Below are 26,858 nucleotides of genomic sequence, written 5' to 3'. Positions count from 1 at the left end.
TAATATAGCGTGCACATTGAGGGAGCGGAGAAAGATCATTTAAGCAAGATGCAACATGCGTCTGTTTCCTGTTGTGTCACCCTTTGGGAGGAAGTGAGGTAATAGACTATCACCTGGACTCGTGAATATTAATTAGGTGGTGTAACATGTAACAGTTTTTGCTGAAAGACAGGAACTGCTAGTAGACGCTAGACGTAGTCGATTACAGTTTACCACTTGCGTCGTCGTTCAGTATACTGCCAAAGCGAGCGGCTGGCAAAGGCTCCCGCTTCATCTTAATGTAATTGCTTCATGCCATGGCTAGTTTTTCTTCACACGGAGGCAGCAAGCCTTAAAATATGATTATTGTTCTTAAAAAAGTAAACTCGAAAATTTCCCAAAGTTGCAGGTGGGGGGAGTGTTGTCCTTGCGCGCAGGTGCGAAACCTTCATCAGGATGCAGTGGATTGCAGTCGGAATAGTCTTTAGGTGGATCTGATTGACTGGAATGATGTTTAGGTATTGCTTTTTCTTTTAAATCGCAGTCAGTAATGGAACAGTTGGAATATTAATGCTTTTCTGAGCCGTTTAGCATTTATGGAGCTAAGGCAACGCAACATGAGTCCCATTGTAGACCTCCTGTAGTGTTCTATCTTCTCTGTGGTGCATTTAATAATTGGTACTCATTTTCAATCCTGCCACCCTAGTAGTTCAGCAGCTGGGTAATTACTGCAAGCCAGCTTTAAGACTATGCATGTCAGAGCATTGCGTGTGTGTGTGTGTGTGTGTGTGTTTTCCTCGCCACATAATTTCACCCATTCCTTTCCACTCAGCCTGTCTTTCCCTCGACCTTGCATTCATTGTAATACACAACATTCTGTTACATCACATAAATGCAGGTATGACATACCTCATGAAATGCTTGCGCTCTGGAAGGGAATTTATCTCTGTCCGGGAGAGCTTGATCCGGTTTGCCCCCGGCGAATGAAGGTTGAAATCACCGGTCAAGGTCTGTCATAATAAGACAGTGACATGCCGTCCAGATGTTATGCGCGGGCTGCTAGTTAGGCCGTCGCTCAGTGTGCGGTAATTCTGAGGCGCCTCCTCAAAGCAAAGCTCTTTTTATGTGGCGCTGAAAAGAGGATTTCTTATACATTGACATAATTAATCAGGAAGCAGCGTGATCTCTCAATTAACACCACAGGGAAATGTGGAATTGGCCTCTTTTTGTATGTTGTGGCAGATTTAAAGACCTTTGCAGTACGCAAACAAATGGAGGGGCCTTTAATGAGCGCGGTGACTTGGACGGATATACTGGAATATAGATAGCTATTTTAAGTAACAAGGTAATTGATGATCTTTCTGCAGCATATTGTGATTGGAAATTGAGAGTGTGGATGTGTCTAGATTTTTCAGAGGCTGGTTAAATCGCTCTTTTTTGCTAATTGGTTTAGAGCTTCTTTAAGTATCATTGTTAGCTTGCTAGGTTTAATGCCAATTCTAGTTGAAATATATTCGGAGCTAGATTGCTTCAGTCAATGCTTGATGTCCGTAATGCTTTGCGTCAAAATTTCATTCTGTCAAATCTCATAAAACACCACCGTCACCACGGAGCTGTGTCTCGCCGGTGTGTTTGCCTGTACGCACGAAAAGCAACAGAAGAAACAGCACCATCTGTCCTGCTTTTAGTAAGACTGACTGGCTCGGAAGTTCGGCGTAAACATCAGACATTCCGATATAATTTGCCAGCTGCTGGGTTAGCTGGCGTTTGAATTACAGGTGCTGTAGCGGGCAGGTTTGAGACGCGGTGTGTATGAATGAGCGGGGCGTGTCTCAGAGCAGCAGCTGATGATTACAGGGAGTGGTCTCGAGAGATGAGTACTCCTCCGATTGTTCCCTGCCTCGTGCTGCCTATTAAATGAAGGCAGGTCCCTCTGGAGGGTCTTTGGTCTTTTGCAATCTTCATAAGGAAGTGGGAAGCTAATTAATGATATGCTAATGACTTGAACGCAGCATCCCTTTGCAAGACTTTCTCAATATTGATGTACTCAGGCCGCCATTGTTTTACACTGTAGAGTGAGACGTTGGTGAGACTAAATCGCTTCCAATTGTTTTGCTTTTTTTGATGTTTTGGGTCTTTAAAAAACAGAAAAATCAGATCCCCTGGATTGTTTGGTCATATTAGGGATGTGCGAAGCTACAGTACCCTGTTGAAAAAACCAGCATATGCTGGGTTAGGTATGTTTTGATGCTGGTTTAAACCAGCTAAGGACCAGCACATGACCAGCATATGACCAGCTTTAACCAGCACAAACCAGCATCAAAACGTACCAAACCAGCACATGCTGTTTTTTCAACAGGGTACGTATTTTCACAAGCAACTACTTGATAAGTCAGTTTTAAGCCATGAATAATGAGTCGTGTTTTTGGTTTACCAGACCATAATTGGATATGTTTTTAGGCGGGTTCACACGGGACACGTCCTTGTGTTTGAAAACAGCTGGATGGAGTGCAGCAGAACGGAACAGAATGCAGAGGTCTCAAAACGGATTTTTAAATGCTGAACTATTTTTAACTTGACACATGCTATCTTGAACCACAAAGTGCTCATGGCCCAAAAGATTAAAAAAAAACAATGGCCGAAGAAATCCATCTGCAAGTGTACGGCTGTAGAGGTGGTGCATTTAAAATGAATGATTTGCATGTAAAATGAAAAATCCGATGAATTGAAAAGTGCTTTGGTGTTAAAAAATGGTTCAAGTGTGCTGACTCCAAAACAGTAACAGCATAAAGACTATTATATACGGAAGTAAATCTTAACGATTACATGTTTTTATCAAAATTAAAAAAAGAAACCGGAAGTGGTCCCCGGTTTACATATTGCAAAGTAGTTTGTAATGCATGCTATGCTACCAATGCAAAATACTATATAAAACAAAATATTTATTTTATATGAACTTTCAGAAAAGTAAAAATGTGAAACTACTAGTCAATCATCATGTCCCATACCTATTTGTTTTATAGCATTACATTAATTGAACTAAAAAAAAAAACATCTACAAATGCTCGCTTAATAGCAGAACACCTGCAGATTGAATCCCTTTAACATCATTTATCTCACTGCTGGAAAGGTTTTTCATTACAGGTATGAATCTTTCTTTATGCTGCGCGTCTTTAATAAGATTTTTTCTGCGGTTTGCTCAAATCAAGAGCTCGGTGGCATGGGAGTTTCAGAGCTCCACACATTAAGCAGTTAATTAATGGACTCCTGTCCGCACATCTCAGTCGGATCTGTGGTGGAGGAGGCCCGCGCGACAGCTCTGATGGATCGCGGATCCGTCAGCTCTGAGGCTTTTCCTGTTGGTCGGTGCTGAACCGTTACTGCATGTGACAGCTCCTGGTCCTGTCAGAACGAATCACCCCCTCCTCACGGGCTCTGCGGCGAGAGAAAGTGACACATTAATAGAAGCTAAAGCACTCTAATGGCAGAGCCTGGTGAAAGCACGGGGAAGCCATCCGCGGAGCTTGCCCCTGCTCTATAAAACGTCGCTCCGAATCGCTGTCTGGGCATAAAGAGCGCCCGGCCCTTCCCTTGTCCGTGTCGGCGCAAACGTCCTTTTCATCCGCAGCTCTGCCGCTGTGTTTCTGATGTTCGCTTTTTTATATCTGCCACGGACCTTTGGGGTTTCGATTATGAGCTGAAGAACTAATTGGTAGAAAAACACTTCAGCATAACGTGTTATGATTTTAGCACCCACAAACATCTAATTAGCACTCCGGCACTGGCCTCCATCTTTTCTGAGTGTTTGTCTTCTATTTAAAGCATATTCTGTTTCCATGGTTTTCACATATAGGAGTGCAAGAGGGAAAAAATGAGGAAGAAATAGAAAAGGAATTAAAGTCAGTGATTTTTGCGTCCGTTTCCACAGAGGTGATTAACAGCGAGATGGGATTGTTTTTGTTGCCAATTAGAAAGACAGCAAAGTCTTAATGCATCGAAATGAGCCCAGATCAGCAGCTGCTGTCAAGCCAAAGCTGGGGGTGGACAGCAAGCGTCTCTGCAGCTTCTGCTCTAGGTAACCAGCTGTGTGGAGGTGCTAAGGATCGCTTGCTTCGTCCCACCCAGTAATCAATTTGCAGGCCCCTAGCACAGACAGCAGCGGGGTAACAAACGACTTGCGTTTCTGTTGCTTCCAGACGCACACTCAAGAGCTAATGAAAGCCAGTCTCAGCTGCCACGCAATCTGCCTGCACTCCTCATTGCCCCTGAAGTCCCCCATGCATTGGGCCCATTGTCTCCGCACCGTCATATTTTTGCCTGAGCCCCATCTGTTTCCATAATTACTGTCATGTAAACCGACTTTTCCAAATTGTGCGACGTGCAAAGTAAAAGAGTGGCAAGGAATCTCTGATTAGCCTCCAGGAGATGATCGTCATTGATGTGGTCGAAAAAGTGTCACATATCAGGGGACGCCTCGAATTCCTATGCAGACTGTGCTGTGGTGTCGATCTGGCTCTCGCCACTGAGTCAACCTGCCGCGGCTCCGCGCCGCTTGCGCCTTCTATTTCCAGAAAAATATATCCCTCCTATCCGGTTGTGGCGTTTTTATTTTATTTTCCTATTGGAAATGATTGGAGAAGTTCCCTGTATTCTCCCCCACCTGGGAGAAACAAACAATACTATTTACAATGAGTCTCACCCATCATAGCCTGGCTCATCGGTCCCACTCAGCCCGCCGAGATAATGGCTGATTTTCTGTACAAAACCCATCACACTGTGGCTGGGGATGTTACCCATCATCTTGACTTAGGATTTACATTAACCATGCCGGGATGGTAATGAAAAATAACACTAACAATGACCAAACCGGCTCCCCGCAATCCACCTCCGTGTGACTTCATCAATCTTCCCTACATGTTCGGCACCTGCTGCAGTCCTGTCAACTTCCTGACACGGGGTGGAGGCAGCCAGTCCTTCCTTATTAGTCTGTCAGCAATGGTGATGCTCACATCGGGTGCACGGGCTGAAATGGAGCCCGGGCCCGTAGTGCAGCACCCTGCTGCTGAAATACACCCAACCTGATCCTAAATGACAATGTGCCAAGCACTGCCACAGTTCATTTACTCACATACTTGGAGGGATTTAAACATGCCAAAAGTTGCGTCGCTCCTCAGAAATCTGCTGTTGTTTGTCGCCAACATCTGAAAGACGTTTGTTTTTGTCGTATTTGTCATATATGTGTATTCATCTCTTAAACAGTTTGTCATCTCTTTAGTGTTTTGCCCTCTAACAGGGAGGACAAGGTGATATCTGTTGTCGTTTCCTTCAAAAATGTCAAATGTACGTGCTATGTACGTTGTTTGGCAAAACGCATCTCCATTTTTGTTGTCCTGTTGTTGTTGTTGTTGTTGTTGTTGTGTGTGTGTGTGTGCGTGTGTGTGTGTGTGTGCGTGTGCGTGTGCGTGTGTGTGTGTGTGCGTGTGCGTGTGTGTGTGTGTGTTTGAGAGCTTGCCGTGTCATTAATAATTTAAATAATATAATGGAAACAACAAACCATGTTCCCCTTTTAACAGGAGAGTCAATTTGCTGTGGTGGGAAGCTTTCCTCTTTTAGAAACTATTCATGGGAGGGATTTCAATTCTTATTTGTCATATCTAACTGATAACGCCACAGCATAACACTGAGCTTGTCTTGCTAATTAAGCAACAAAAAAATACAAAAAGTATTAAGGATCAGCTGCTGACAGTTTTTTTTTGCGCTATATGTAGGTGAATATGTAGAAGGCCCTTCTCATTAGTCTTGACATGTTCCATGACACAATAACAGTTATTACACTGCTCGCACACTTCAGTCAGTTATTGAAGACGTATAAAATTTCATTTAAATGTAGGCTTGACATTTTTCAAAATGAGATAAAAAAAAGATTGTGTTTTATTGTGTTAGTTAGCTGTATTTTTTTAGTTATTGTGGCTTAAATCAAAACAAACCAACTGCAGTTGGTTTGATATTAATTGGAATGCACAATAAAAAAACAAGATTTTTGAATATTTTTAACCACTCATATATATACTCATATATATTCATATATATATACAGTATATATATATATATATATATATATATTATACAATATCAGTATGATTTCTGTTAATCATGCCAAACCTGTATGACTTTCTTTCTTGTGCAGAACACAAAAGAAGATATTTAGAAGAACGTGGGTAACAAAACAACATTGATCCCTATTGACTTCAATTGTAAGGACACAAAACCACTGAGACATTTCTCCAAATATCTTCTTTTGTGTTCCATAGAAGAAAGAATGATTTTGGGGGTATCCTTATCAAACAGGTTCCAATATTTCTATCCAGAATACATTTTGAAATTGAATTTAGCTCTACTGTATATCTACTTTTATTCTTCCTGGTCTTATTGCTCGTAATTCGATGGTGGTTCTTATTTTAAAGACTTTTATTCATAGTCTTTTATCAAAATGTAAAAAGTCCCGCCCTACATTATTTTATTATAAATAATATTCTGTTTCACTCAAAAGTACATCAAATTATATAAGTTGCAAATTCAGTTTCATTTTGTTTATTTGATTTTTTTTAGGTAAATATACAGGGTTCAGAGGTAGAAATGAATAACAAACTGTTATCTAAGTAACCTAAAAACTTCAGCAGTCTGTCAGCATACGAAAGATCAGAGTCTTTGCTCATTTCATTATTAATAGAGTCTTGCTATTTGTAATGCTTTACATGAATTTGACATTAGGCTCTTCTCTGCACAGAAAAAAAGCACAAGAGCTTCAAGAACCTTGTTGGTCGATGACAGACCAATATCACAATGTACACAAAAATTAGAGAGCGAAGCATCACTGACAAGCAAAAAGATAAACGAGGTTTCTCTCCCTCAATATGCAGCCCCTACTTATTTATTCAGTAAAGACGAAGACAACAGACAGACTGCAAAGAGCAGTGCCTCATCACATGTCAAAAAGACATACGGTAAAATAAACACCACTATCTGTGATGAAACACTGAGAGAACATTCTTTTATTTCTTAAGCAAAAAAATGAAACAAAAAAAGATGCACTAGTTGACAGTCCAGTTAATACTTTGTACAGAGAAGCATCAAGAGGGAAAAAAGCCGGAATGCAGGGAGGAAAGGCCGAGGATAAGGAGAAGACACATCTATGGGGGGAGTAGAGAAACTGTCTTGCCTCGAGGCTATGTGTGGGGTGGAGAAGCGGAAGAGTAAAATGGAGCAAAGCAGTCTGCTGCCCTCTCCATAATACATGTCTGCCTGCTTCGACGAAGCCTGTTTTAATTACGGAAGCCCGTGCAACATAGAAAAACATTGATTTTTATGAATCTGCTCTTAAAGCAACACCAACGTGAAATCTTGCTATGGATTTGCAAGCCTAACACTGAGAAAAAGGAAAAAGGATAGGTGAGATTAAAGAGGAGGGACATGAATAATTCAAATTCTTTTTCCCCTACTGTATATCTTTGCAGATTCTGCTGCTTAGACCTTGGTTGGCCTGTCAGTTGAAACATCAGTAGCACTTAACATTTAACAGCTGTTAATGAAGCTACAATAAAGACCTTGCTGCTGAGATAGGGCCTGTGATTATAAGAGAAGCTTGATGATCAACAAATGCAAACATTTGTGTGGGGTTTAATGAATTATTTAGTGCCTCACATTTCCCTAGTGCACATAAATGTTCTTTTATATGACTTGGATAAGCAGATAAGACAGGCTCTCTTGTGTTGCCCTTATATGTACCTATCTCAGTTTGCTGAAGCGTTTTTTATCCAAAATAAAATTTCTCATGCTATTCGTTGCTATTTCATCAAAATAAAAACAAGTAAAATAAATGTTTAAATGTTTAAGTGCTAAGAAACAACATACAGTAAAATATTTTAATAATTTTTGTGTATAAAAATGCGTTATAAATAAATATATATATAATGGAATTAGGCTGGACAGATCGATCTTACAGCCATTTTAGTGCGATATGAAATTATTTTAATGGAATACAAATGTGATGGCAGCACGTTTACGTGCTAAGATGAGTTCATTTCTGCGCGCACGTTTTATGTGACGCGCACAGCGATCCCATAATAATAAATTATAAGGACAATTCAGTTTCACGCCAAAAGAAAAGAAACGGAGAGATCCCCCACCCCCGTAAAAAAAATGAATGTGTGATTTAGGATTGGCCCCCGCCCCGCATCCCTTCTCCTCTGAGATTCAGATGCTGCTCAATGAAACAGACTGTGTGCCCGGACTCATCTGACAGCGCGTGGAAAAAACAGACCCGCGGCGCGCAACTTCATCGCGTCCAGCCACGCACTCTTACCTTGTTCCCGTGATCCCGTTTCATTAGAACCCCCGAGAAACGTAGTGAACAGAGTTGCGTCTTTGTTTACAAAGGCTTTGCTGAATCTGTAACAGAAAAAAAACAGACGCGCTTTGCATTTTTTTGTGACAAACAGACGTGCGCTCGCCGGGAACCCTGCGCGCACCGCGTTCGCGTTCGCTTTACCAGGTTCTTTAGCTGCTATTGCGCACACACCTTGTTATATAAGGCTTTAAAGGCATTATAACCCTAACCGGTCCGGTTAAAGCGATCTCAACAACCCCGTAAAAGTCGGCGGACGGGACAGGACAGCACGAACGGACGCAGACACCATGCAGCATCCCTTGACGGGCGGACCGTGCGTCGCCCTGTCGAACGTGGACATGTGTCCGCAGCTCTCATGTGCCTTGACTTTCATGTACTTACAGCAGGTGAGTGAGTGTTCCACCGTTCCTCTGTGAACCCGCGGATCCGGCGCAAATACCGTGTGTGTGTGTGCGTGCGCGTGTGTGTAGTCGCGTGGGTGCGCTCCCGAGTGAAAGTGGAACACGGATGAGAGTGGACAGTGTGGTGAGAGAGGGATTTTGTCTAGATGTGTTTGGTAGTTGCAATCGCGCATCTTTGTGTGTTGAAGTTTGTGCATGATCAATTTAATTCAGCCTTGCCATGCCATCTCTTTTGAATAAGCCTTGAAAGTAGCCTCCACGCGCTAGACTGTCTGCAAGAGTGTGAGCTGTTTTTCCACTTCGCGAGAGAGGTAAAACACCGCATTTCGTGCGCTTTTGCTGTGTGATCAATAATTCTGCTGACTCTTTTAACTTTGCTACGTGATATTCTCATGTGCTCAGCTATTGTTTGCATGTTTGTCTTGAGCGTGCGCTGTGTCTGTTTAACGTCTTGTGCTTTTATTTTACTTGTACAGTTTAATGCTCTATAATTATACTTATCACAAATGATTTACTAGATCTTAAATAACTTTTACCCTTAACCTGGTCCATAAAAAAGCGTGATATTAAATTTCTAGTCTGTACCCTTGGGCATCGTTTCTTCCCCTGATTATCTGAAACACTTAATTGTCATCAGTGCCTTTTCCAAGCAGTGAATCAGCTACTTGAGTGATGACAATTCAAGGGGATTTATCAAATCAAAAGTTAATCTATGGTATTGATCAGTCATCAGGTCTTATGTGGCAGTGCATGTCTGTCTGAAGACTTGACGTGAGGGAGATCAGTGATCTCATTTAACTTTCATCTGTCGCACAGAGCCACCATTAACCTTCAGTGACACCTCTAACCTTTGTCTTATCCAATAGAAATTGCATTCCATGTCAGTTTAATTGCAAATATATCTAAGTGATACATTTATTTTTTTCTAACGAAGAGACAGCTTTTATTTCTCTAATCAATGCAGAATATGTCAATCGTGTACTTCAAATTTATGACACTTGTATCTTAGCATTTGACGATTTCTATGGTTATTTGTTTTGTTATACTTTTAAAAACATTTGTTGTGGTAATTGCTATTATTTTGAATAGAACATTTCACTTATCACAAAAAAATTTTGTAGGATGGGTGTCTCATGACAAATAGAAGTCGATTTATGTGATGTTTGTTTTTCCGATTCTCAAATATTTATATGCTTCCACAAGCATTTTTGCTTTTGCGTGTGTGTGTTCACGTGTGTTGAGTGAGCTGGAAATCTGGGTCTTTGAGACTATTTATAGCAGAGATGCAAGACATTTTGAATACATCTCACTACAGCTGGGGTCTCATTCAGGACGAAGCCTTGACGACGCGACTGCGCTTTATTTTTTCTTCAATTTTTTTCTGTACATGGGAGCCACGTGTACATAGCATGCGGAACAGTGTTATAGCATACATTTACAGCACAGTACATTATTCCTCTGCAAATGTACGATTTTACCAGCACATTTTAGCAACGATATATGTTTGCATTCACCCTCAGGACTTTGGTGTTTTGAGCAGGGCTTGTGGTAGGAGCAGGGCAGGTTTAAGCAGCTGACAGTTAGACCTCACATGACCCTTTAGAGCCACTGGCGTGCTGCACCTAACTCCTTACCATTGCGGGACCCCGGCCTCACCCAAAGTGGGCGGTGTGGGAGGTGTGGTCGCCCGGTCTTTATGGCTAAAATCAATCCTCCAAGGCCCAAAGTCATATGGCTCTGGCTTTCTTTCAGCAAATTTTTACAGCCCCCATCTCTCTCTCCCTTCATTGCTCCGTCTCTCTTTCTTTTTCTCCGCCGCTCCCATCTGTGCTGACTGCGCGTAACTGCTCATCTCTCCTTCCTTTCCATTACATCTGCTCAGCGCTGTTCATTTATTTAAGTACCCAGAGCAGCCGTACGCCATCACGCCTCCTGGACACATTTGCTTCTTACCTTTTCCTTCTCAAAAGGCTCATTTATCAAAGAAGCAAAAATAAAAACTGGGTGACGTCCTTTAGCGGTGTATTTTTATATTGTCTGATGCAAATGTTGTCTTTTTTTAAATCTCTTTAATAATTATGGACTGCAAGGAATATGTATAATTGTGGAAATTAATTATTGCACTGAAAGATCTTTTAAAATCAAGCAAACAGCAAAATGCGTAAGATTTATAGCTGTATCAGTGAGGTCGGGGGAAAAAGTCCAATTCAAAAGCAAGCATCATTCAATTCAACGATTTTTTCTTTATTTCTTCTTTTAGCGTTACTAATCAAATTACCACTAATGTCATTATTTTTCCACTTCTCAAGAGAACTATTATTTTTTTATAGGTGAAAATGAATTGTCATTCTTTACCCAGGCTGACATGACTTCTTAAATTGATCAATGCTAAATTTTAAAAGTAGCTTAAGTGATGAAAATAATTTAGGGACGACAGCTCAAGTTTGGGCATTAACTTGTTCTCCTATTGACATTTGTAAGGAGGAAATATGCAGAGAATGAAATATGCGTGTCCAAACAGAGACGGAGAATCTGACACTTATCCTTCATTCGAAAACCGCCCACCATGGATTGTTTTTGTTTTCAGGGCTAAATCAACATGCATTAAAAGATTGCCAGAAAGTTTAATTTGTATTGTGGCGTGGCATTGAAATCTATATCCCTGGCTCTTTTGTATAATGCTTCATTTATTCTATCCCGCTCCCATTTCGCTGCTCTCGCCGAGTCGCTGAAATGAGAGATTGGTCGTGTCATCGGGTCCTGATGAGTTTTCAAACCCTTCAGTAAGCATTGACAGGCAGGTAAAGGCCAGGGCTATTGCGCTTGTCATGGGCCGTGACTCTAAATGATCACATCCCTTTGTCTGCTCTGTTTGCATGCTCTTAGTGAAAGTTGGTTATTGCCCGAATGCAAACAACAGAGCAGTGAATGTCCTAGGTCATGTGTGCATGTTGTGCTACGGTGCATGGCCCTCTGGGAGAGAGAGATAGAGAGCAAGAATGAAAGAGAGAGATAGAGATTGGTGAGAGTGAGAGAAAGAGAGAGAGAGAGAGGCGATGTGCGTATGGAAATGGGGGCGGAGACCATCTGCCGGGCCTTGCTGGGCACATGTGTTCCTGTTTGTGTGTAGAAGAATGATTAGTCTCTCACATTCATAATAATGTCTGTTTGCTATTGCAGCTGTTGCACAATTTAGCAATCGTCTCGCTGCCCCTTTTTTTGCGTGTCTGCGTTGCAAAGGCACCCTGTGTTCTCAGAGCATTTTACAGTTCATTTGAAGCATCTTTGTCGTGGCTGTGGTTCTGTTTCATTGCAGAAGGATTATTGCATTTGATACAGCATTTTAAGAGGATATAAGTGCACTTTTTGGATGTAAATATTAAATAACTTTTTTGGTCTGAAGACTCGATTTAGCGCCTTTATTTTTTTTTATAGATAAAGTAAAAATATTTAAGCAGATCCCAATTGCAAGACAGTATGGAACTTCCGTGGTCCATGAATATTAATTCGGTAGAATGACTGGGCATTTAGGAAGATTATCTGGCAATGTTGGTGCACTGCAAGCTATTTAATATTCATGAGCTCCGTGTAGTCAATCTAGCCATACAGTGACATCACTACCTCCTTACAAAAACTCACTCTGCCACTGCTGTCAGATCAAAGGTGAACCATAAGAGGCCACCTATACAGACAGAAAGATGCAAGACGGCGATAGAAACGAGAACGTAAAACAGCCGAACGAGAGATCGAGCCGTAGCTGCGTAATGTGCCGGCGTTCGTGTTTGTCTTCTGGCTGCCTGAAAGTAATTATCCAGCTGCTGTGCGGCCGAGCCCGAACGATGTTTTATGAGCTTCTGTGTTTAACACATCCAAATGAACAAATGTCAGCTCCCGTCGTGCTGGTTAACTCCATCCAGCAGGGCCTTCACTCAGCTGTGACAGGCCTTGCTTAATGTGAGCGCTCGCTGCTTATGGTCAGTCAGCAGAGAGACCGGTGCCCGATGCAAGGAGGAGGTGGAGTTGGCACGTTGAGGGCTTGCTGTAGATTACGGCCACTGTAATTGCTCTGAAATGAAACCGCATCCCAGCCAGCAGGCAGCTCATTAGAAACAAACCCCAACATATCAAGTGAACCCCAGGGAGCCGTGAAGAAAATGGAAAAAAGCTAAGAGGAGAAAGGAGAAAGCCTGCCATACCAGCCTTCACATCTACAGCTGCGCATTTTCAAAATCGGCTGACTGACTAATCGACTAAATGGAAACGACTTGATAAGCATTGTATTTATTCATCATGAAACACCCACTTGTCATTTCAAACCTGTATGACTTACTTTCTTCTGCACAAAAGAAGATATTTTGAAGAATATTCAACCAAACCATGCTAGTACCCATTGACTTGTGTCCATACAATAGAAGTGAATGGGTACCGCCATCATTTGGTTACCAACGTTCTTCAAAATATCTTCTTTTGTGTTCTGCTGAAGAAAGAAAGTCATACAAGAGGGCGAGTAAATCATGACATCATTTTCATAAGGAACATTTCCAAAAGGTGCAATTGGCTTTAAACGTTGAAAATATGAAATTATTGTAGTATGAAATATACTATAATGAAATAAAAAATGTCATGTAAATAGTCTCTTACTAATTAACTAGTTGGTTCAAACATTCACATCTCTTTCTGTTCAAGCTCTGAAACAGTTGTTCAATTATTTGGATCAGCAGGAAAAACTGGGACAGTTTTCAAGCGGGAGGCGAGAGGGGGTGGGACGACCGCCTCATTAATGTTAATCAATATTTAATCAGATGCACGAATGTGGTGCAAATAACAATATCAGAGTGCATCAGTATAAACATAAGTATTTAGCTTTAGAACCTCTAGCTTTAACCTTTTGTTTACGTCCCTTTCAATCTGGAAAAGTAATGTTTTTAAAATAGACAACCATCGGTATGTTAATTGTGTGCTGGAGAGACTCAAGAGGAAAGTTGTCCATTCATTCATTCATTCAGTCGCTCACTACATCTGGCTGACTATATCCTGGAGCCGCCGGCTTGCGTCGGGCTCCTCCCTGGCTCAGGGCGTGAAGACAGACTGTTCTGCTCCTGCAGTAATTAAGGAGCGAGCGATCGCTTCACTGCAGTGCCTGGCCAAACTCAAGCGTGCTGCACCGGCCTCCAGCTGAGCCGAGATCTCCCAGTCTTTTGATCTCGCTCGCTTTTCTTTTTTCTTTTTGCTGATCTCACGCATGCAATTTGCAGAGCGGGTCGGAAAGCCGAACGAATCTTATAGTCTAAGCTTGAATTCGCAGATATGAAGGAGCCTTTGGTTCGGCCAGGAATTTAAATCATTAATGCATCCTCATTTTTTTTCGAACCTTTTTTCTTTGGAACAAAAAGATGAATTTTTGGGGAATACTTAAAAATGTGGGTCACTGTGAAAAAGTCAGTCTTTTCGTATTGAATTCGTTTGAACTCACATTACTTGAAGCTTGCATTGTAAAGAGCACCCAAGTCAGCTTCGCAGAAAATAAATAGGAAATATAAAATGAAGAAAATAGTGCTCAAAAATTGGCTCCACCAGAGGACAGTGACAATCTAAAATTATACGTTATAATTTTATATAGGAAAATTCTATAGTCAAATATAGTGAGTGACCTGGTTATTCTACAAAAGAAACGATTGCAGTCATATGAATAAATAACGCCAGAATCATTTTCCTTTATATCCCTTCAGAGATACATCGTGCTCGTGAGCCACGTGAGAGGTGGACGATATTGTCAGTGAAGGTTTATTATAAATCTACCGTGGAATGTTTTTTCCCAGCATTCTCTCTCTGCCTGTTCTCCATTTATCTTATTATTTCCTACTATTTGTCCCTTTAGTGCTTTCTGACTTGATTTGTTCAGCAAGCTACCCTGAGCAGTGCAGAGTTGAGACGTATATTTGAGGTTATAAAAACCTGAATGATGGGTGAAGTTATCAGGGCACCACTTTCTTTTTTCTACAGCCTGTGGATTCATCTCTTGTGCATTCAGAGTCCCAAAGTTTTAAAGCAATTCAGTTCACTCGGTGGCCATCTTGGTTACACCCTCAGACAGCTTTTTCCCAAATAAACAATATACATGGTTCAAAATCTCAAATAGTGTTCGTCACACTTACATTTCAGCATCGTAAATTTCGTCAAATTTTGCTTCAGTAGCTCAAATATAGTCCATGCTGGTAGATCGGTGGTAGCCGTAACTACACCATCTGGTTTCTGCATCTTTCTCCATGGTCATCCAAAATGGCAGTATATTTTGATCCATTTGTACTTGTCACATCGCATTTTTGGCTCAGATTGGCTTAAAACATTGTCATTCAGTCTATGAATGAAAAAAATATATTGTTTACTGCCAGCTGCTCTAGGCATGAATGGGAATGTTCATGTATGGCTTTCTTTGGTTATATTGTATTAATAACGTGAAGCACAACCACTGATAAGTTTTGGTTTAAGGCGACCTCGCGCTTGCATTTCTTGTTTGGATTTCATTTCATAAGCCCAGGACGTGCGAGACACTCCAGGCGCGAGATGTGTTTTATTTAAGGTGACAGGAACGAGTGAATAAGTGAAATGTAAATGAAAAGGATGGGGAGGAAAAGATAGTGTGTGGATATTAGTAATTTGAGCAGGGAGGTTGTAACATGGCAGGCTGGATTAATTAATGCCCTGCTTGAGGGGAGGGAGAAGTCAGGAAAGCAAGTATGGGCGAAACCATTTCTTGTATTTAGTTCATCTTCCTTAAAGAAACATTTATGCAGAAATTGAAATCATGTTGTTTTTCCATTTGAGCTAAAGTTTTACACCGTTCTTCATACGTCATACAGATTTGTTTTGGTGACCTTGCTTTTTCCACTGAAATGCATTTTTCATTATTGTAAGTGTTTTTTTATTTTTTATTTTATTGAATGTATCGATTCCAAAATTAATGACATGCTTTTGTGTCGCTTTCATGGTGTCAAGAATGACAGCAAAAATATGTCTTTAATTTATGTTACATGATATTTAACTGTGGTATACATGATATGAGACCTTTTCTGCGTGTCATATTGATGATGTTGTCATTGGCACTGGTTTATTAGTGAATCTGCCCTTTCAATTAAATCATTTTTCTCTTTTCATCGGGGGCTTTGTGCTGTTTGCTTTAGAATAAAAAATTCATACGGTATGCAAACATTTGTTGTCCATTTTAAAATCACCTGCATTTCCCACAATGCGCTGCGTCTCTCTGCTTGTACAAGAGCGAGATAAATGTTCTGCAGTGTCATTGATATCATTCCATTGTTTTGTCTCTTCTGCTGATCGCATTGCCCTTACAAATTCGACTAATACTAATACATATTAAAGCTCGAAACAGGAATTATACAGGCACCTTTCACTCAGAATTCCCACCCTGTGACAGTCAATGGCCGGTGACAGCTTAAAGCCAACGCAGGCATTTTAACAGTGCTGACAGTTGTGTCGTCAATCAAACCATGGAAGACATTTCGCCAGGTGTCCATGGCAACTCATTTCCCTGTCTGGTATGGGATGAGTGTCCCGACTTTAGGCGACGGACAGGTTCATCCTCCGCAGGGCCCACCCACAGAGCCGCAGATCAATATCTGCAGACAGCAGCGCAACAATAGAGAGGCCTTATCACAGGCCCCAGCAAGGGCCCTCAATTGGCTCCTCCATTTTGAACTTTTAGGCCTTTGATATTCAAACATAGCGCACTGAATAATAGAAGAATTGGCGTTGTTACAAGACTCTAAGCTTTTGCCCGTCGGGTACAGAAAGTGCCAGCGCATGCATGGCACGGGCCTCAATTGCTAGACTAATTTTCCGTAAAATGACAGAGAATCCAGTATTAAGTCCACCCTATTAAAGACAGAATAACACAATTAGGTCTCCTTTTTTCTTGATCTTTCTGGAGATCTTGGGGGCGACCTAATTATTTTGTTTTGCATCTTTGTGTTGCACAACAGCAAACCCACTCAAATAAGAGGGAAGGAAAGGGAAAAAAGCAGCGAGCGCGCTCCCCCTATTCAACCTCATTATGTCTGTTGGCATTTTAACTCCTTTTGATGATTAAGTGAGAAGAGAAGCAATGGGCTACATGTTGTCTCCTCACTTCTGACACCATCTTTCTGCACTCGGCTTTTGCTTTTGTTTCGTTACAAAATATGCTTTGGTGGGGAAAGGGAGAGCTCTTTAATGTTGTATTCCCACATGCGCTAAATCCTTTATTTTATCTGGGTCAAAACCGCCTCGAGAGCATCATCAAAGGCCGAAAGGCTACAAAGGTTCTGCCTGAGACAAAGCCGAGGTGGAAAGCTTTAAATAATTTTGCCTTCCCTTGTATTTTTTCTTAACTCGCTGCCTGAAATAGCAGTTCAGGTTTTTGTTATTTGGGTGCCTCTGGACATTATCTCCTCTGTTACTTTCATTCCTCGCACCGTGCGGTTGTGTAAGGCCGGCTAAATGAGGACAGTTCAGTCCATCTCTGGCCGGCGTGCTGAGAAACACAGGGAGATCTAAAGAAACGACCACCGCGGGAAACCTTGCTGCACTAGTCGGGCTTAATGGAGGGGCCAGATGATGCCAGCGGCCCCGGCACTGTAAAGATGAGGTGTCTCTACAAAAAAAGGTCTGTAGTCCAGAGCTGGAAATCGTGGGGTGTGTGAGTAGTGATCGTGCGTGCTTGTGTCCACAAGATGTAGTGCTACACGACAACAGCTGTGCCATTGTGTTTCCTGTTTGCACACAAGCCAGTGCGGTATAGGATTATATACGCCGCAGTAACCGAGGGGATGGAGAATAATAGGCAGCTATGAAAGGATGAGTCCCTCATGGCTAACCACAGCAGCTGGACAGTAGGCCAGCAGCAACCTGGAAAAAACATATGCATTTTATTAGTGGGCATGTTGACTTTTCTAGAGGATATACCAGTATGCGGCTTGGTAAATGTTTAGTTGGAGGTCATTATTCTTAGCTTTTCTCTGCATGCTCCCACAAAAAAATAAACCATTTATATTATTCCACAATTGTATTATAAAGTTTGAAGCCAGAATATGAACCACATTTTTCCACTTACAAATACGGAATCAAAATAAAACACACCAAGTAGGTTAGTAAAATATGACTTTTGCAAGTAAATATTTACTTGAATAATAATATCTGTCTGTCTGTCTATCTATCTATACTCTGATCTGGAACTTTGTGTTGGTGTTGTGCGAGATGGGGTGTTAAAAATGTAAAAATACAATCTGCAATAATAAAACTATGAAAAAGTGATTGTTTTTTATTAGGTAAATAACAAACTGAAACGACGAAATAGTCTTTATTCACGTTTTTATACCCAAATTTAAGCCGGCACATCCAACTTCTCTCAGAAATTACCAAGCGTAACATTTAACCATTACAACTTATTTTTCTATTGAGGACTGCAAGTAAATAACTGTAAATATCTAAATAACATCTAAATAAAACAATTCAAATCAGTAGCGTAGCCAGAAAAGAGACTCTGGGTGTGCATTTGAAAAACTGGGTGTGCCACATTTATTAACAGATTAAAGTGCAAACTCTGCATATAACGTTACAGAATACACTGGGCTGATGTGTAAAACTAAACTCGCCACATATCCATAAAACTATATACATTTTATATTTATATAAATTATCAAATATAACTATTCATTACATTCAACAACAACAACGCCGTAACACAAACAGTACCGTTAATAATGCCTCAAAGGGGGAGACGGTGTGGCCTGACCTTGAATGCGTCAATTATGTCATCTGGGTCCAGTGTTTCTGTGAGCTCTCGTTATAAGTAAACAACAATAGCATGAGTATAATTTTTTTATTAAAACCCTTTCACACGTAAGTTAAAAATTTTCAGAATGACTCCCTGGCATGAGTTTTTTTTTCAAGGCAACCGTTAGAACGTAGGGCTGGGTGGAATGACGGAATATTCCGTTACCGCGGAATAAAATGTCAACCGTAAGAGATTTTTCTATTCCGTGTATTCCGCGGAATGTAAATAAGTAGGCGTGGTTAACTCGGCGCTCTGCAAATTAGGCGCTATTCTGAAAAAAACTGAAGAATTAATCCACCCGTAACAAATAAACGTATCAAACATTCTTTTGACCTTCTTTCAGTCTGTAGTTTAGTGATCCGCTCCAGTCCGGCGCTTCTCTCACCCGCAGTGCTCGTGCAGGGATCTGCGCCAGCATTTAAAAAAGCTCATCCTCAACACGTATTTCAGAAGTCAGGTTGTTTGAAAAGCTGTTAATAGTTTTATAAAGTTTAACTTCAGGCGAGCCAAGGTGAAACTTGCGTTGAAATGCGCGATGATGCTCGCGAGCGCGTGAGCGCTTTGATGTGACGCGCTTCTACCTCCAGTTTTGGGAGACGCGTGAGGAGTCACCAGAGACTCGCAGTGCAAAAACAAGCCCGAGAATAAACAAACCTAAAGACAGAGAGTCGCAACACACTAAAATTGCTCATCTAATAGAGAGTGAAGAGCGATAAAGACCTACGGTACAGACCCCATGAACACCAGTTTAGTCATATACTGTACTCTCATTGTTTGTGCATATTCATACTTTATTGTTATATATGTTGTCTATCTTCCTACTGTATACATATGATATAGCCAGAAGATAAATATGAATAAATAATACATCTGATTATCAGAACTTAATTTGATATCTTTAGTACATTTTCATAACTTGCCTACATTTTAACTATGGTGAGCATTTAAATGAACTGTAATAAATAAATTAGTTAAATCAATCTAAGAAAAATGAGGTATAAAATATAGAATTATAATGGGAGATTGTTTCATGAAATATATAGTTACCGTGAAATAAAATTACTCATTCCGTGAAATAGATTTTTGACCATTCCGCCCACCTCTATTAGAACGTATCACTTTAATATTTCCATGGCGACGCGGGACTGCTTATCATGTGACAGACACAGCAGCTGTATGACTGATGTATTGCTTTTACGTAATTTTTCTTTTTTATTCAAAATATTCACAAACTTGTTAACTATGATATGAAATATCTGATATTCCGATTGTCAAATATGTGTATATGAATGTGTTTTGTTGTTTAAACACTTTTATAATGATCGCGTTAGTTGAGCTAACAGTTATAAGCGGGCGCTGTCATGTTTGTTTGTGCCGCATTTACAGCACGTGAATTTAAATGTATGAAGCCTAAAATAAACATTATGTGATTGAAAGCACTGCATAGTTGTGATATATGAGAGGATTGAGTAAGTCTGTCTCTGGCTCAGTGCCAGCCAAAGCGCCGAATGTTCTAATCACACTGGTGTGATCGTGCCAAAGGGTTAAATTAAGACTAAAAAAATCTGCATTTATTTTTAGGTGTGCCAGCTGCCACTTTGGGTGGCACCGGCACACCCTGGCACACCCGTGGCTACGCCACTGATTCAAATAATTCAATAATTCGTGGATTTCAACTAGGAATGCACCGAAATGAAAATTCTTGGCCGAAGCTGAACATGATGTGAAACACTTGGCCGAAGGCCGAATAATACCGAACACCGAACACGTTTTTTTGCATTTCTTCTATTTATTAAGCTATTTTTTTCACTATTGCACAAACTGAATAGTCAAAATGTGCTTTTTATAATTTGTCTTACATTTCAATAATATACAATACAACTTAATATAAAATTGAGCAAAACAAAGTAAATTCAAACAAAAAATTGAGCCATCTCCCTTCATGAATAGCCTATATTAATTAGGCCTATAACTGACTGCTAAAAGAATGTAATGTAAGTTACTCTGAACCCCTACAACAAAACAATTCATTAAAAACTGTCATTCCACATTAGGCCTATAAACTAAAAATACGAATAAATTAAAACTGTTGGATTATTATAGGCTACATTGCAAAATGATTTGAGAAAAAAAAACATCCAATGCAAGCAATTCTGACTGATGCTGACTGACAACCATTTCAGTTCACGTCTCTCCTCCAAACTCCGCCCACAAAAGCTGACTGTTCTCTCAGAAGGTGCACTCGTGGCCGGGATGCACAGAACATACTTTGACAAGTTGTTTAGTTCAGGGAACTGAGTGCACGCGACGACTGTATGATGTCAAAGGATGTCGCGAGCAGTGGGGCTACTGTCAGACAGCCCGCTTCCGTCTGAAGTAAAGTTACCGACCGGTAAAGACGCTTTCATTCGGAAATATACTTCCGTGCGGCAAGTCCCGTGCTGTGTCTTTCTCTGAAACTTTAAAATGCTCCACGCATGCACACGCGTGCACACACACACACGCACACACGCACGCACTGCCAAAATGTTTGCGGCAGTAATAAACATTCGGTGCATCCCTAATTTCAACAATAATTCTATTTTAGCATTAGAAAAACTACGGTGACTAATGAGTTTACACATACTGGTGGAACCATTACAGAAATATAAAGAATGATTTGGGTAATCACCAATACTGTTAGTTTATATAATACACTACTATATATATATATATATATATATATATACAGAAGAGAGAGACGTATATGTAACCCAACTTTCACAGGTATTTAAAAATACAACATTATAGATATTATACAATTTTATATATGGATTTTCTTAATGGACTAGTTGTTGGCAGGTGCGTCAAAAAGCTAATTTTAGACTCTATAAGCATCTATAAAGACAGCAGGGGTTTTGTACTGTGAGCCGTTCGCTATTTCCTCTTACGTAATTTCCTCAAGGACATAGTAGCAGCTCTCCAGTCAAGATGTGGAAACGCTGCAGCCTGGACCACTGATTCTGTTCCCAGCTTCCTCCTGCAGCCATCGGACTGATCGCTTCTGTAAACACTCTGCTACTGTAAATTGATCCCAGCGTGGGCTTATCAAAGGTAGCTAGCCGGCAGGTCTCTGACTGGAAAAAGCAGAAAAGCGTATTAACATTTAACACAATCTCCCTGTCCGACAGCAGATAGTAACAGCATGTCAAAACCCATCTTCTCGACATCATTGTGGCGCGGCCCGGGCAATGATCTGAGAATTGTTTGCTAACACGGGGTCCTTTGAAATGTTTCGGAAGGGAAGGAAAAACCCGTTGTTGTTGCACATGAAATCTGTCAGGACAGGGCAGCCTTCATGAGGGGCCGGCAGTAAAAGACTTCTCGGCTTTGTGTGGCCGAAGAGAAACAGGTGCAGGCCACGGTGGGTGTCTAAAGCCCTGGATCACAATGCGGCAATATCCTTGGCTAACAGCAAGGGCGTATGTCTAAGAAAAAACAAGAAAAAAACACTGCAGTCCCCACAGAAGGACTCATTTCCTATAATGAAAATAATGAAGGTATGGTATAAAGACAAGAATTAAAGAACCCAGTTAGGAAAGAGGTCATTATTCTGTTAAATTGTCTTGTTTAGCTGTTTAGAGATATATATACGAATAACATGTCTTTCCTCTGGTTAGGTCATTTAACATGGCCTGTTGCGTTTATCGTTAGAAATAATATTTCCCTGGTATTTATCCCAGGTAGGCATGTGCCGGTATCAAATTTCCATGCTGCGATTAATTGATTAAGGTTTCGTCGCGGTAAGCGGTATTATCGTAGTATTCAATTCTATGAGAAATGCAGGTTGAAAATATAAACCAACTTCAGTGTTTTCCTCTTGATAACAACTTTATTTTAAATAATAAAGAGAATCTCAAACATTTAAATATAAATAAAACAACACACAGTAATGATGTATAAAGTGAGTTTATTCAAACAGAATAAAGTGCAAACTGCAGAAGAACAACTTTTGTTAACTGCTTTTAAATATACTTATGTCTGTACAACGCTAGTACTACAATTCATATTATTATTATTATTGTTTAAATAACAAGCCAAGCCAGTGTGTTAACTATTATAGCAAGCTGAACATTTATAAACAGCAAATTCACTCGCACTTTGTGACAGTGTATGACTTTATTGCGTTCCATCAACGTATAATTAAAATAATTATTCTGCCACACTGTCAAATTTCATTACTCGGCTTACTTTTAACCCAAAATATTTCCAAACCTCAGACTTCACCCTTTTAGAAGGGGGATAAATCGTCGGCAGCGTTCCTCCTTCCGCCATGCTTCCTCTCCGTGTGGTACTGTTTACATCAGAGTGCGCAAGCGTCTTTTGCTCAGCAGCGCGCGCACACACACACGTAGGCATCTCCACATGGGGATTGTTTAGATCAGAGTGCGCATTCCTACGCAGCATACACGCAGTGTACTTTTATCCGGTTGATGAAAAATAAACAAATACACGTTGTAAAAAAATCAATATATTTTCGCGGTATTTGAAAGTGCCCGCGATAATAACATCGCGCGAATCCATCACCGCGGTTAATCGCATTACCGAATATCGCACATGTCTAATCCCAGGGAAATTAACTTCTCAAACTCAAGAGAAGAGAGCGTGGCGCTACGTCTGAACCGAGCCGCGAGTGTTAGGCTCACTGAAACTGAATACCTTTAAACGCTGGATCTGATAACGGTAAACAAATTGATTTTGGCTCAGTGAGTAGTCAGAGGGAATTTATCTGATGTGCATAATCCAGGCGTGAGTCTTAATTCTGCCCGCCGCTTCACGACGGAAGTGTCTTGACGAGGCTGCCATCCATTTCACCTCCATCAAAGTATGCAGATGCTTTATGACGTCCGCCTGAATAAGATTCATGACGACCTTGGAAGCGATTACCATCGGCTACTATGCATGCAGGAAGTGAGTTTTAAAAGTTGATATTCCGCTGTGAATTTGCATGATGAATCCCAGGTCATTAATATCACATTTGATGAAGTGCCAGGCTTAGTCGGGGAGACCTTTTAAAGATGCCAAAACTCAACCCAGGAGAACCTTGTGTGGATGGGGCTAAAAGTGCTGACAGTCCTGCATACCAAAGCTGTAAATTATTTGGATCCCTACAATGCAACAGTGCACCTTCACCTCCTTTCCTGTAGCCCCTCTGGCTATACAGTGCATGCTTGCGTGTGGGTTCTGGTAAACCCTACAGATAGTAATACCAGTAATTTTTGTCCTTGTCCCCATTAAGAAAAGAGCTTATGAATCAAACAAAATGTTTTTTATTTGTAAATGTAAAAATGCAGAAGGGTTGGGAGGGTTAGGGAATAGAATATAGGCCTACAGCGTGTCTATGGAAAGTCCCCATAGAACATGGAAACCCAACGTGTGTGAATAGGGTAAGTGTAGGCACATATGTAAGACAAGCCGTTGTGAAGGCAGAATATACTGTAGATGGTCTTCTAGATAGCTGTTACAAATCTTTGATTATAAGAGTTATTAGATTATTTGTTTACTTGCTCAAAGCATGACCTTTTCAAAGGGGATTCATAGAGCTGGTAATAAACTAAAATCAAATCTCCTCTGAGGGCCCCGAGCAAGTGTGTAGCCAGTTGTTCTTAGCGGTACACAATTGATCAGCACACAGAACTTTGTGTCATTTATGAAGGAAAGGTATCTGAAGTACGTTTAAAGGGATAGTTTACCCAAAAATGAGGGTCTACTCCTTCATGTCATTCCAAATGAATGAATGCGAATGGGGACTAGAGACTAGCTGTGGTCACCAGTTACTTTCATTGCATGAAATAAAGCACATTCGGCTCCAAAAAATCCTTTTGTGTCTCATGCCAGAAAATAATCATACGGCTTTGGAAAGACTTGAAGGTGAGTAAATGATGAGAGAATTTTCCTTTTTTGATTCATCTATCCCTTTGAGCATTAGGACAAAAATGACACACAGAATAATTCAAAAGAAACCGCTCCTCTCCGAGCAAGCCGCTGAAAAACCCATGAAATCTGTCAGAGATTTTAAAAATATTCGACGTTTTTCCATGGAAGGCCGAGCGTTATGACAACAGACTGCTGCAGCCATCTTGCAGAGTGGGGGACTGTTTTAATGGTGGTTGTTTTGTTGTGTGAGGATTGGCTGTTCTCCGTGCACTTGATTCATTAGTTGTCTCTGGAGTAGGATGACGGCAGGCAGGGGTGCTCCTCTGTCACCCTAATGGAATGGAAATTCACTTACATGCGCAGACGGCTGCTGTGTCTGCGCACAGACATGTGAAGGCGCCAAAGGGAGGTTTTCAGCCTTCCCTGATCTGATTTGCTTTGATTGGAATCGCTTAAGGACAAGCGTCATTGTGTGCACCTCTTGTTTACAATTGCACAAAGATGCGTGTGCTTAGGCCTTTGAAACTGTTATGCATAGTGTAATTGTTTGGGCACTTCTCTGGTCGTCAAATCTAATGACCTCAGCAGGAATACAAATGGTGGAAGAGGTGAGAAGCCATGTGTAACTCTCCTAGCATCTCTAGCTAATGTTAAAGCTATAATTTTTGGGCTGTAAATGAACAAAAATCTGTTTATCTTAACCTTAATTAACAATTTTTTCTGCTGTTAACCATGATTTGCTATGTTAAGCTTGCAATAATTATTTATAGTTTTGAGCTATAGACGGTTCCAGTGGCAACAACATAAATAAACGTAACTTCCGGTAGACCTCCGCAAAGAATCAATAACTGTTAAGTAGTTTTAATTTAATACAATTAATATACAATAAAATATGAATATTAATTAATTTAATTAAATATAAAATAAATAGTTATATTACTAGTCACTAGCCAGACCAATAACCCAACGTGATCTCACGGGAACTATTCTACGAGGTGGCTTATTCGTATGAATTCGTACGTAGTGAATAGTAAAAAAACGTACGATTACTAGAAAAAAAGCAATACTGAAGCCCCACCCCTAACGTCACTGGCGCAAAGCATTCGTACTAATATGTACAAATGAGATTGTGGGAATTCTTACGAATTGGCTAAAATTAGCCACATCGTAAGGTAGTTACGTTTTTACCGTGAGATTGCTGGATAACCAACTTCCGGCCAGGTGTGTGCGTCCGATGAAACCGTCTATAGGGTACAACCTGTAATTTTTTTTTTCAAAAAGAGATGATGATATAGAGGCTACAAATAATTGATTGATTTGTAGTGGGGACCAGAAAATATTTTACATTAATATTAATGAATATTTAATGTATATTGTTTAGTATATTAATATATAGAATTAACTTTTAATATATTCATTATAAAGTGTAATTTTAATTTAGCTAGTATCAGAATCAACTGTTGATTCAAAATTGTATTTGCTTTTTGTACTAAATGGCATTGATTAATAATTTCTGCTAATTCAGACTAATTAAAAAATAGACAATAAAAAATGACAATTTTAGATTTTATTACTCTTCAATAAATGATCATAAGAAAGGAAATTTATAATATGATTGTGTGCACCAATATGAATCTATACTTTTATTAAAATATTGTCTTAGGTAGTAAAAAATGGCATGCAGAGATTTCTGTTCAAGCATTAGTAATCAATTAAACCAATATTGGCATTGGGTGATACATTGAATATTCACAACAAATTAAAACTGGAAAAAACTAAACTAATTGGAAGATACTACATTTTAAGTAAAATAAGTCACTTCTCAGCGATTTCACACTGTACAGTGTGATATGTAGCCCCACCTTACTCCTGCTCCTTTAAATGCTCACAAGAATGATGTTTGTGCCGAGGAGTTTGGCCATTGTTCTGTGGTTAGACTAATTACAGGTCTCACAGTGGAAGCTCTTTCTGTGCTCTAAAAGTGTAACTGAGTGGAATCATTGCCATATTTGTGTCCTCACTCTGAGCCTCATTCTGTCAGAGGTGCTCCCACACATTCCAACAGCAAGTTAGATTTCTCAGGCGAAGAGGGTCTTATATAGAAATTCTAGGCAGTTGTCACTTGATTTCCTGTTTTTTTGTTGTTGCAGTTACCCTGTTGGCTATTTTGATAACAGAGGAAGGTGCTGAACTGGCTCTCTCAAAGAGAGAGAGAGAGAGATTATCAAAGGCTACCGTGGCTGTTTTGTGAATTAAACATGCTGATTTTGATGGACGTAGGCTACTGGTGGAATATTACTTTTGATTTTTCTGCCGTGGAGCT

The 26,858-nt window shown here is 40.4% G+C and overlaps 1 protein-coding gene across 9 annotated transcripts in view; it reads left to right on the top strand.

Annotated features, from left to right (window-relative positions):
• Positions 1-26,858, top strand: part of rbfox1 (RNA binding fox-1 homolog 1) — a 231,563-nt gene that overhangs the window by 114,223 nt on the left and 90,482 nt on the right. For 2 of the 9 annotated variants that reach the window (XM_057345630.1, XM_057345624.1), the window contains exon 1: positions 8,257-8,772. The exons of 4 other annotated variants lie outside the window; for them this stretch is intronic. In XM_057345630.1, coding sequence (XP_057201613.1) covers positions 8,674-8,772 — 99 coding nt within the window. In that variant the 5' untranslated portion in view covers positions 8,257-8,673. Of the gene's footprint in view, positions 1-8,253; positions 8,773-8,882; positions 9,099-26,858 lie in introns of those variants that run through there. 3 more of the 9 variants (XM_057345627.1, XM_057345619.1, XM_057345628.1) reach the window with 3 other exon arrangements.

The sequence above is a fragment of the Triplophysa rosa genome, linkage group LG11 (genome assembly GCF_024868665.1).
Source record: "Triplophysa rosa linkage group LG11, Trosa_1v2, whole genome shotgun sequence".
NCBI classification, from domain to species: Eukaryota; Metazoa; Chordata; class Actinopteri; order Cypriniformes; family Nemacheilidae; genus Triplophysa; species Triplophysa rosa.
The sequence above is the reverse complement of the archived record's forward strand: the minus strand, read 5'-3'. Positions and strand labels throughout refer to the sequence as shown.